This window comes from Pseudorca crassidens, chromosome 1 (genome assembly GCF_039906515.1).
Source record: "Pseudorca crassidens isolate mPseCra1 chromosome 1, mPseCra1.hap1, whole genome shotgun sequence".
In the NCBI taxonomy this organism is placed as follows: Eukaryota; Metazoa; Chordata; class Mammalia; order Artiodactyla; family Delphinidae; genus Pseudorca; species Pseudorca crassidens.
In genome coordinates, this window is record NC_090296.1 from 64118603 (window position 1) to 64131254 (window position 12652).

Here is a 12652-nt window from a genome sequence, read left to right on the forward strand (position 1 = left end):
TGTAGTCAGGAGGAGATATTGGTTTAGAACAGGTTTCCCTGAGGAGTGACGGGAGACGAGAAAGGATGGAAGAAAGCTGGGAAACACCAGGGTTTAGAGGAATAGGCTGAGGAGGAAGAGGTGATGCCAAAGAGACTCGGGGCAGTTCAGAGGGGTAGGAGGAAAACCAGGGGAGAGTGTGTCACAAAGGCCAAGGTAGGAGAGGATGTCAAGGAGCAGAATGAATAAGGTGTACTCTTCCTTCGTTAGAGTCTATTGGATTTGGCAATTAGGGATTCAAGAATCAAAAGCAGCTTTAGGGGAGGATGGGGAGGCTACAGAGGGTTAAGAAATAAAAAAGTAGAAACAAGGAGCATAGGTTTCCTTTTTTAAATGTTGGTTGAGAAGAGAAGAGAAATAGTGCTGAAGATAAAGAAAGATGTACTTAATCCTCCCCCCCCAACCCCATGAAAGAAACTTGCACTAGATTACAGCCTAAGGGCAGAGATCTCAATGGTGAAGGAAAGCCTGATATTGGATAGAAGGAAGATTGATGGAGCAAGATCCCTTTGGAGGTCTGAGGAGATAGAAACTAAAGAGGGAAAAAAGTCTTTGTCTGTTTATAATCATCCTCTTACTGTATACATGCTAATTCTGACTCTATATATGTTATGGTTGTATATGGTTAAGGTGAAGATGCATTATGAAATGACTAGATGAATTTTTTGCAATTTGGAGAAGTAGCAGTTGGATGAATCATGACAGAAAACTCTAGAAATAGGAGTTGCTAATAACCTCAGTTGAAAAATCTAAATCTTTCATTAAAGTTCAAAGATATCATTCATTATGATTTTCATTGCTATGAAAATCAGTTGAGAATTAAGAATATTTTCATGCTGGATGTATTCATTTCCTATTGCTACTTTAACAAATCACCAGAAACTTAGTGGTAGGTCAGAAGTCCAACACAGGTCTCACTGGGCAAAAATAAAGGTGTAGGCAGGTTCATGTTCCTTTCTGGAGGCTTCTAGGAGAGAATCCGTTCCCTTGCCTCTTCCAGCTTCTAGAGACCACCACATTCTCTGGTTTGTGGCCCCCTTTCTCCATTCCAAACCAGCAACATCATATCCCTCTAACTTTTATTCAGTCCTCCCATCTATTTCTGACCACACCCAGAAAAGGTTCTCTACATTGAGCACTCAAGTGATTAAACTGGGCCCACCTGGATAATCCAGGCAGCTTGCCCCATCTCAGGGTCCTTAACCTTAATCACATCTGAAAGTTTCTTTTGCGTGTATGATAACTATTCACAGGCTCTGGGGATTAGGGTGTGGACATCTTTGGGGGCTATTATTCCGCCTGCCACACCGGACCGAGAGTGAGGTCTTTATTTTAAGAGGGAAGTTTGAAATGGTAAAAAGAGAGATGTTTAGTATTGGGGAATTTGGTTTTTGTACTTGAAATAGGCAAGATGCTTGTTCTGGTAGGTAAACCAGTTCCTAGACGCCAGGTATGTGGTTTCTAGATGCTAAAAATTACTGAGAAAGAGTTTACTCGTAGCTAAAAAAGCTTTTTCAGCTGAAAAAGATAAATTTCAGTTGTCAAGACACAGTGCCAAGATACACCCAAAGATGGGTGTTTTGACCTAAACATTTAGACTAGAGAAAATAGGATAGTAGCATGACTCCTGGGTTCTAGGTATGATGATGGCAACAGAGGTAAAAGGGAGAAAACCCTAAATACTTTATCTTATCGTGCCTGTAGCATTAGCACGTGTTTCACCAGGAACTCTTAGATTAGAAATTAGCGGTAATATGTTCAGAACTGGTTTCTGAATTTTAACTGTCTTAATTCTGTCTCTTCATCCATAATTGCCAGGTAGTCCATGTATGCATTACAATATGGGGCTAGTTATCAGTGTCACACTTGCAGTATACCATGAATAACCATGCTTCAACCACTTGAGCTAACTGGTAAAAAAAGACATGGTCCTAATTATAAATATTATAAATAATATTTATTTAAATACTATAAGAAAAAGGAAAGAACTTAGTACTTTTCTATAATAGGTTTTGAGTGCCTACTGTGTTCCAGGCATGGTAGTAAATCTTTTTAAAAGGATTTAAAAAATTATATAGTAATATTAAAATAATATCTGATAATAGGTTATAGCCTGAACATTAAAGAAAAAGAGGAACAAAGTAGTATATTCCAGTATTTTATACTCAGTATTAACAGAAATTAGTAAATGAGATGGTAAATATTAGTGCAACTTTTGTCTGGTAGCTATTTTACCAGATTAAAACTTAAAAATTAGCTTTGCAGTTGATAAAAATAAGAAAAAGAACCCTGTACTTCAAGTTTTAAAACCTTCTACTTGTTCCTTATATGTCTTATTTTAAAAAATAATACTAAATCTATTTGGCTGAATATAGTATGACTTGTTCTGTAAATTGGTATATAGCTAATAATTAACATAAACAGTCTAGAGGGAGTTTCTTGGAAATGTGTAATCTAAATTCTATTTCTAGGTTAAGATGAAAGCAACCACCCATGTGACCCTGCTTCTTTTACTATAATCAAATTAAGTTTGTATTTTATATATCCATCTAACAGTTCATCCATCCAACAAATTTGTATTGAACTCCTGTCATGGGAAAAGCACTATGCTAGGCCCTGTAAAATATTTAACAGACATTTTTACTTTTTATTTGCAGTTCTAAACTTATTTCCAATTGTTGCATGGAGGACTTTATTACATCAACTATCTGTCCTGACCTGCCGCTTTAGCATCTAATCTCTGTATCTTAAAAATTTTTATTCATCTTTCTACGAAGTGAGAAGTCTTCCTTTGATCCCTGTCCCCTAGCAACTCTTTCTCCAGAGGCAACCAATGTGTTATTTTCCAATATATCTTTCCAGGTCCATTTTATGTATCAAGCAAATATGTATATACATTAAGCCCCCCCATACATATTTTAATGAACTTTTTAAAACTTTCTCATTCTTACTTATGTCTGCATACCATTCCATTGTATGAACACATCATAATTTTGTTTAATCATGGACATTTCCATTAATTTTAACATTATGCTATTCCTAACAAAGCCAAACTAAAGTTTTTGTGGGGTTTTTTAAAATTTATTTTTGGCTGCGTTGGGTCTTTGTTGCGGCGCGCAGGCTACTCTTCGTTTCTGTGTGCGGGCTTCTCATTGTGAGTGGCTTCTCTTGTTGCAGAGCACCGGCTCTAGGCGCTTGGGCTTCAGTACTTGTGGCTCGCAGGCTCTAGCAGGTTCAGTAGTTGTGGCGCTTAGTCTTAGTTGCTCCGCGGCATGTGGCATCTTCCCGGACCAGGGCTCGAACCCGTGTCCCCTGCACTGGCAGGAGTGTTCTTAACCACTGCACCACCAGGGAAGTCCCTAAAGAGGCTTATATTCAAATATACTTGTGGGATATCTTCCTAGCGATGGAACTTTTATGTACATTTGTAATTTTGGATAAATATCACCAATTTGCCCTTTATAGAGGTTGTGCCTGTTTCTCCAGACTTACCAACATATGATGGTGATCTTTGCAAATCTGAAGGATGAAAAATGTCATCTCAGTGTAGTTTTAATTTGCTTTTCTCTTATTATGAGTGAGGCTGAGAATTTTTTATGTTTTAAAAGCCATTTATATATTTTTTTCTGTATCTCTTAGGTTATTGTGATTTATTAGTAGATGACAGGGAAATAGGAAATTATATATTAGGAAAATTATCCCTTTGTCAGTGAGTTGCAAATAATTATTTTCCAAGTTTGATATTCATCTTCCAACTTTGTGGTAGCTTTTTTCATGCAGAAAATTTTATTTTATAGAATTATCTTTATGGATTCTGGGCTTTGTGTTATGGTACTTAGCTTTCCCCACTCAGAGATAATTTTTTAAATTCTCCATGGTTTCCTCTAACAAACATTCTTGATCATTACAAGTTCTAAACTGTTTAGTGCATTGGCTCAAGTTCTCTGTTTCAATTTATATCTGAGCTAGATTAGCAAATCAGTCCCATGGAAATATACAGTAGTACAATAGTAAGGAGCTTGGACTCCAGAGTTGATAATTTTGGCTTTTCTGCTTCTGGGCTGTATGACCTTAGGCAAACTACTTAATTAACCTCTCTGAGCCTCAATGGCTTCATCTGTAAAATGGAAGTGATAAATAGTACTTTGTTGTAAGAATTGCATGAGATGATTCATTTAAAGCCCTTAGCACAATGCTTGACAAGCTGGAAGCATTCATTAAATGTAAACTATTACTGTGATAATGATGATGGCCATAGACATTCTTTCAACCCCTCCTACCATCCCATAATTCATGACTTTAATCACAAATGGTTGAATAAAAAATGAATTCCAAATTTGCCAACATTACTACTTCAGCATTAACAAGCCAATCTCCTCTAAGCATAGTAGTTCTCAGCCTTGGCAGTACATTAGAATCATCTGAGTAGATTTTTAAACCCCAGACGCCTGGGTCCCTACCCCAGAAATTGTTTTAATTGGTCTAGGGTATGACCCAAGCATCAGTATCTTTCAAAAACCCCTCTGGCGATTTCAATGGGCAGCTAAGGTCTAGCACCACTATCCTAATACTAGGCTGAATACAGATATTCATTGCTTCTAAAGAACAATATATATAAATCTTTTATAGGCAAAATGCCATGAATTAGAAAGACATTAAAAAGAGATCACAGAAGAGTTGAGACAGGTGTCAGGTAAAGATACTAAGGAAAGGAGTTACAAAGTTGAAGATATTCCTTGTATATATTTATAAGACATCTTTCTCAGCTATACTCTAAATGCTTGTATCACTGCTACTTAGAGGTAAGGGACATGAAGTGTTTATATTTGTTAGATGTGTTAACTGAAGCATGGAGATAGGATTTGTCAGCTCTTCAGTTGGACAAATTTAAGATTCGTATTACTCCTATTGCCTTTCTGGATAATTCTCAAAAACGATTATTTCTGATCATGAGTAATATATCTTATCCCCATACACATTTTAGCAGTTCAGGAGGGATTTGTAATAGTATTTTAGCTCATTTACAGATACAGTGCAAGTAGGGTATACAAGAAAATTAGATATTATCAAATCTACAGAAAGAGCAGTGTGGCCTAAAGAGACTAGACAAGGAGTCAGGAGGCCTAGATTTCAGTTCCTGAGCTTCCATTTCCTCAGCTGCAAATGAGAGAATGAAGAGTTACCAAAGGTTTCCTTCAGTTCTAAGTAATTACTGTCTCACCAAACCACCTAAGTAAAGCCTTTCTTAATCAGTCAAAAGAAGACAGGAAAAGTACACTAGCTCAAGCTTTTACAAATATATATATTTCATAGTCTTGTTTTATCTTTACCTATCCAAAGCAGTATACCTTCTCAAATATTAAACTAGGTCTTGATGATATTAGATTGATATATGCCCTAACTAGTATATTTACATTTTACATTTAAGTGGGGACTACTGGTGTCTTCACCCAGAGAGGTGACAGAGGGTGGAGGGTTGCATCTTGAGACTGGGGAGGATATGCTAGAACATGAGCTTTATGTTACCCTTCAAATCATGCCCTGCGGATAACTTCATTTAGGACCGACCCTGGGTCCCCCTTTTATTGTACATTTTCTTTTAATCTTTTCTACTTCTTTTTTTGCATTATATTACTCATGATCATTAGGACTCATACAATCCTTGTATTGTTTATTTGTCTTTACATCATCTCTCATCTACAAGACTGTACATTTTTTGAGGCCAGGATACATTTATATTGTATCCCTCACATGAGCTAGTACAGTGTCTTGGCACATAAATGGAGGACAAATGTTTAACTGAGTTAAATTATTAAAATTTTAAATTCTTTTTCTTTTTTGTGATACCCTAACTTTCATAGTTTCCTTTACAATATTTCCAATTTTTTTTTACACAAAGTCCTATTTTATGACAGTATCTTTACTTTCTGAATACAGCAATGAGCTTTTCACTCTCAAAAGTCTAGAAGTAGTAGTAAAGCAAGGAGGTGATCATGATACCAAAATATGAAATAACTAATATATTAGGTAAGTTTTTAGCAGTAAACATGTAGGATAACTTTAAGAGAAGTGTTACTTTGAGGTAGCTTAGGTATGCTATCAATTTGATCAAACATTATAAACATATAAAAACTAAACCTTTTAATATATTATTTATAATTTACTAAACACATTCTGAAATAACTATGTATAATATTGATTAAATATCATAAATTAAAATAAATCCTATGTATGTAACTCAGAGAACCGAGTTATGATGGTATTGAAATTTGAGTCTGGTAGTAGGGAAATTGAGATGATAGTATTTTGAAGTAGAATAAAATTTCCATTTTAGGCTAGTATAAAAAAAAGAATCCAGTTGTTTAAAAATTTGTATTTAATAAAAGTAAAATCAACATTACTATTTTTGATGGTGATTTTAACAAGATTATTTTAGCAGCTTAGCAAATAGTGAGATCTAAGAAAGATAAATACTATATAATCAGATAAAATTTCATCAATTTTTAGCTTAACAGTTAAGGTGGGATTTTGAATTGTGAGAGTGATGCTTCAATATCAGTTGAAAATTATCCATTCTCCTTGTCCCCATTTTTTGTAGGCTCTAAGTTTTTCACCTGGGAAATTACTTTCTATGAAGGGAATTCTATATTGTCACTCAGTGTACTAGTTGGAGGCCAGTTTAAAACACCAAATCTTTGCATGCATAATTTTCTGAAGAGCTTATCCAGGCTAAGGAATATACTTGCTACTCAGAGCATTTCAAAGTCTCTTTGACTTTTGTATCTGTACAGTAAGGTGCATTAATTTTATTAATGATTTTTGAATCACAAAATTTTATTTTGCTAGCCACCATAGAAGTATCTTAAAAGAAGTTTAAAAATAATAACTCTTGAGATTTGGATAGATTCCTTACATTTTCTGCTCCAATGTACATATGTACTTAATTTGAAGATACAAAGATGATCCCACATTTTTACAACTGAGATCATTTCATAGTATTAGTAATTAGTTACATCCTTTGTTGAAGGACTTCTTCAAACTTATTGTCTTTTAGACCCATTCTTACAGGTTAATCTGCAAATAAGCAAATGTCAAGGGCAGTAGCAAAAATGACCATTTAATACAAAGCTGGCAAACATTGGGAGTTATGTGTAGTTTCGAATATTTTTTACTTCAAAAGTCACACGTATTATATGCATTAAAATTAGTTCAACAAATGGAAATCATAGATATGGGAAAGTTGTTTTAGGGGAAATTTCACTAGTAAATTCATAATCTTTAAAATTCTGAGTGATTGAATTAAATACTGATCCCTTGCATAATATATTCAGCGGCGTATTCTAAATATTACTTTTTAAAGGTGTGGTTTTTAGTTTTAAATATGAATGGGTCCTATAGGCATGATGACATTTTCTGACGTATACTTTCTTGGTCTTTTCCTCTTTTAAGACTTTGACTGAATTGTCCTAAGTATTAAAGAGCACGGTGTCAAGAAAGGTATTTTCAAGATGAATGTTTATACAAGCAAAGTATTTTTTTAGACAGGTGAATTCTAATTCTGAAGAAGAAAATTTCAAAATACTGTTCACTTCTTATTCCTCATCTCTCTTCCCATCCTTAAAATACAAGTTAAATCTTAATTGGAATCCTTTTCCCATTGTGGAACCAAGCGCTGGTGTCAGACTTGAAGAGGAAGGCTTTACTTTGTTAGCTATTTGTTTGAAACCCCAGCTCTCTCCCCAGATCTTTGGGCTGATAATCGCAAACATGGAGGATGCTTCTGATTCTTCACAAGGGGTTGCTCCATTAATTAATAATGTAGCTCTCCCAGGCTCTCCGCCGTCTCTTCCTGTATCAGTGACAGGCTGTAAAAGTCATCGAGTAGCCAATAAAAAGGTAGAAGCGAGAAGTGAAAAGCTCCTCCCAACAGCTCTTCCTCCTTCTGAGCCGAAAGTAGATCAGAAACTTCCCAGGAGCTCCGAGAGGCGGGGAAGTGGCGGTGGGACGCGATCCCCCGCGAGGAGCCAGGCCGTGGCAGCGGGAGAAGCGGCGGCCGGAGGCGCGGAGGGGCCGGCGAGAAGCGACCCCCCGGGGGGACAGAGCCTCCCCTCGCCGCCTTTGTAGTTGAGAAGGTGGAGAAGTGGCAGCCGGCGTGCTTGCAGGTGAGGGGCTTGGTGTGGTCGCTCGGGAGCCGGCCGGCGCCGGCAGAGAAGTGTAGGCGAGCGGGGGAACAAAGCGGAGCGGCGCCGGGGTCCGCCCGCATCGAGCTCCCTAGCGGCGTCGGGCCGGCCGGCTGCGCGCCGAGCACGTTCTGAGCCCCGCGGCCGCAGGGGCTGGGGGAGGGGGCCGCTGCCGCTCCCGCACCGCCTGCCCGCGGCTGGGCGTTTGGCCCCATTGTGAACCGGCAGCCCGGCGTGCGGCGGTGGGGCGGCTCCGCTGGCTCAATACCCCGACCGCGACAGGAGCGACCTCAGCTCGGGTGGCAGCCGCAGCGCGTCAGTCACACAAAAGGCAGTCGAGCTTCCCCCGGCGCGCGGACTGGCCCACGCCGCCGCCGCCGAGCGCTCCCCACCTTACCGGCTTTCCTTTCCCTCCAATTTTGATAGGGAAGCGGGGCCGGCGCGGGCGGCCGAGGGTCCGGGTGAGCCCACGGGCGGACACGAGATGCCGCTGCTACACCGAAAGCCGTTTGTGAGCCAGAAGCCGCCCGCGGACTTGCGGCCCGACGAGGAAGTTTTCTACTGTAAAGTCACCAACGAGATCTTCCGCCACTACGAGTAAGGGCCGGGCCGGGCGCGGGGGGTGCGAGGGAGTGTGGGGACTCCCTCCCCAGCGTCCTTTTGTCTCTCTCCTTTTCCAAGACCCGGGTTTCTGGCGGGGCGACTGGAAAGTGACGGGTGGCCGCGGGCCCGCGTTTCTCTGGCCCCCGAGTCCGACACGGTGACTGAGCGGGGTCCCCGGGAGGCCCGACCGGCCGAGGCGCGCATGGGGAGAGCCGGCCGGGGCAGAGGAGGCTGGGGTCCCTGGCCGGCCGCGGGGACAGCTTGTAGTCGCGGCAGCCGCCCGGCCGCCGAGCGGCGGAAACTCCCCGCCTCGCCCCTCCCCGCCGCGGCCACACGCGCGCTACGGGGCCAGTTCCGGGATCCCCGCCCGGCGGCCGAGGGGATCCCCGCTCGGGTCAGCGGCATGCAGCCGCGGTCCCCCAGTCCGGGGAGGGAATCCCTGCCCCCGGGGGCAGGAAACGGCCGGGCTGGGCATCGTTTCCTCGGTCGGGAGTGGAGCCTGACGTTGGAGCTGCCCAGGGTAGCGGCGGGGGTGGGGTGGGAGCGGAGTTGAGACTCCGGGGAGGGGGCTCCCCGGCAAGCCCGGGACGCTAGAGCCTCCGCCGGCCGCCTCTGGTCGGGTGCGGCTAGGCCTCGGAGTGTGCGAAGCGAGCCGTGCGCTCTGTCACCGCCTCTTCTCGGTGACTAACTCCCGGCCCTGGGGAACTCGGCGTCTCCGCCCCCGGGAGACCGGGTGAGGAAGAAGTCGGGACTGGGCGGGGGAAAAGGAGGGGGAGAGAGCAGGGCCCTGGGCGCCCCCTCGTTTTCGGTTTTGCGTAGCCGGGAGCGCGGCGGTGGGAGTTGGGGGAGGGGGCTAAGACAAGTTCAACTCCAACCCCAGCTAGCCTCCTCTTTATCCCCCTGCGCATGGGGCCGCCAGACATGTGCCACTCGCTTTTGTTTTTACAAGAATCCGGAGCTGCTGCCTGTGTAGTTTCAACCCCTCAATTTTTAGTCCCTTGCCTGGTTTATCCCAAGAGATCCCCTTGTCCCGTGACACCAAATAACGGGGCGTTTTAGAGCTCTGTGTTTAAACAGGATCACCAAGTGAGAACCTGAATTGATCAATCGCTGAAACAGCCTGATCCTCCCTCTTTCTTATGCTTTATCCTCTCCACTCAGAAGGAGTCCCTTTGTGACTTAGAAACCAAGTGTTATAGCAACCAAATAAACTGTGTGTAGGAGGCACCTTTTCTGAGTGGGGGCTTGCTGGAGGGAGGGCGTTAAGCAAACTCAGCACCTGTCTGAGAAATGACTAGTGAAGTTAGAAAGGACAATTCCTTTGAGCTTTTATTTTAAGCAAGCCTTCTTTTTTCTTCGGCTCCACAGGAGTTACACGTAAACATGTCATATCTAGAGAAGTTTTTCAGCAGACAGTACTTTTAAATACGAGTGCACATCTTACTCTGCTGCTGTACAGACTTGTTTTGTTACTCAAATAGAGTTCAGTCTTGTAACTACTTAAGTGAATTTGGATTAAGTAACTTGACAAGGATGATGTCTTACTTTTAAAGAAGATTTAGGTTAAAATCCTTGGTAATTCTGAATTTTTTTCAAGAAGTTGTATTTAAAAGCACCAACAAGATAGGAAATGGGCTTAAATTTAAACTTTTCTTCTTTTATGTAAGCAGTCTTTTTGAGACACTCTTCTCACTTTAGAAGGGAGCATAAATATGGCCCCTAGCCTCTTTGAATTTGAACACTTTTCAGATACTTAGGTTCTTGATGATAGAGGAGGAGATTTTTGGTATTCCAAACCTACCTTCCATTAATGTTAAGGAACTGTGTCCCCTGTAGTCTTATGACATTAAAATTAAAATGTTTTAATTTTGTCCTTTGTAGTCTTATGACATTAAAATTAAAATGTTTTGTTTTAATTAAAATGTCTTTGCTCTGTGCTGAAGCGTTTGGGTTTTTGGAAATAACAAGCAGTTTAAGAGAGGTGATTGGTTTGGGAGCAAAGATATTTAATCATTTACCCTGACCAAAGCAGAGCTACTGATGTTCTTAGCTATTAACGTTTATGACTTTGAATTGGCACAAAACTGGAAGAAGACTGCCATTTAATTGTGTTAAAATTTGGATTACTTTCTCTTAGATGATTACAAAGAGATCTTTCTAAAAATGCATTCATGGTGGATGGTATATGGTGGTCTGCAGATTATGGTAATCTGACCCTTGCCACAAGTCTGGAGAAACTATGAAGGAAACATCTGTTTTCACTAATTCGTTAAATCACAAATTGGTTTATGTGAATTTGTTTGAAGATTATCCTTTAAGTACATTATTTTGAATATTTTTCTTTTGTATTTGTCTGAAGATCACTATGCTCACCTATTTGCTCGGGTTTTTGATTTCTTGAATATAACTTTCTCTATCAGTCTCAAAGAGTTTTACTACACCTCCGCACCTTTTTCACTTCCCAGCATAATGCAAAGTAACTGCCTCTAACTCTGGTTAGTACAGGTTGCCAGTGACCTTTTAATTGCTAAATAGTGTTTTGTGTGTCTTACCTGATATCATAGCCTAACACTTCCTCCTTTGTCCTTCTAGCAGCAACGGTCACCCTTCATTTTATCTAGTGTAACATCTGCAGTTATTGCACGGTAATGCAATGTATTTGTTGCATCACATTTTCTCTTTTCCTAGACCCTGAGTTCTTTGAGACAGGGACTATGACAAAGATGGTTACTTGGTGATTATACAGTTCAAACTCCTTTATTTTGTTTGTTTGTTTTAACTATATGCTCTTTAATTGCTAGCTCTTGTTTGACCTGCTTTCCATAAATAAAGAAGACTCATTAAAAATAGCACATTAACTGTAGGTGAATGCATAAGCTAAAGTGCAAAAGAATGAAACTGGGCCACTGTCTTACACCATACACAAAAATTAACTCCAAATGGATTAAAGACTTGAACATAAGACCTGAAACCATAAAACTCCTAGAAGAAAACATAGGTGGTAAGCTCCTTGACATACATCTTGGCAATGATTTTTTTTTTGAATTCAACACCAAAAGCAATAAAAGCAAAAGTAAACTAGTGGGTGGGACTACGTCAAACTAAAAAGTGTCTTCACAGCAAAGGAAACCATTAACAAAATGAAAAGGCAGCCTACGAAATGGAAGAAAATATTTGTAAATCTTATATCTGACAAGGGACTAATACTCAAAATATACAAAGAGCTCATATAACTCAATAGCAAAAATACCAAAACAACTTGATTTAAAAATGGACAGAAGATCTGAACAGATATTTTTCCAGAGAAGATATTCAGAGAGCCAACAGGTGCTCTACATCATTAATCATCAAGGAAAGGCAAATCAAAGCCATAATGAGGTATCACTTCACACATGTTAGAATGGCTGTTATCAAAAAGACTAGAAATAACAAGTATTGGGGAGGATGTGGAGAAAAACAAACCCTCGTGCGCTATTGATAAGAATATAAATTGGTGCCGCCATTATGGGAAATAGTATGGGGGTTCCTCAAAAAATTACAAACAGAACTGCCATATTGATACAGCAATTCCATTTCTGGGTATTTATCCAAAGAAAATGAAAACACTAATTCGAAAAGATATATGCATCCTCATGTTCATTGCAGCATTATTTATAATAGCCAAGATATGGAAACAACCTAAGTGTCCATTGATGGATAAATGGGTGAAGAAGATGTACATATACACAATGGAATATTATTCAGTCTTAAAAAAGAATGAAATCTTGCCATTTACAGCAATACCTATGGACCTCAAGGGCATTATGCTAAGTGAAATGTTGGACAGAGAA

General features: G+C 40.5%; 1 protein-coding gene across 1 annotated transcript in view; it reads left to right on the top strand.

Moving 5' to 3' along the window:
* The first annotated feature begins 8703 nt into the window (after positions 1 to 8703).
* Positions 8704 to 12652, top strand: part of BAZ1A (bromodomain adjacent to zinc finger domain 1A) — a 93212-nt gene continuing 89263 nt past the window's right edge. Inside the window, exon 1 of the mRNA XM_067737706.1 lies at positions 8704 to 8816. Within this exon, the coding sequence (XP_067593807.1) occupies positions 8704 to 8816 (113 nt within the window). The remainder of the gene's footprint in view (positions 8817 to 12652) is intronic.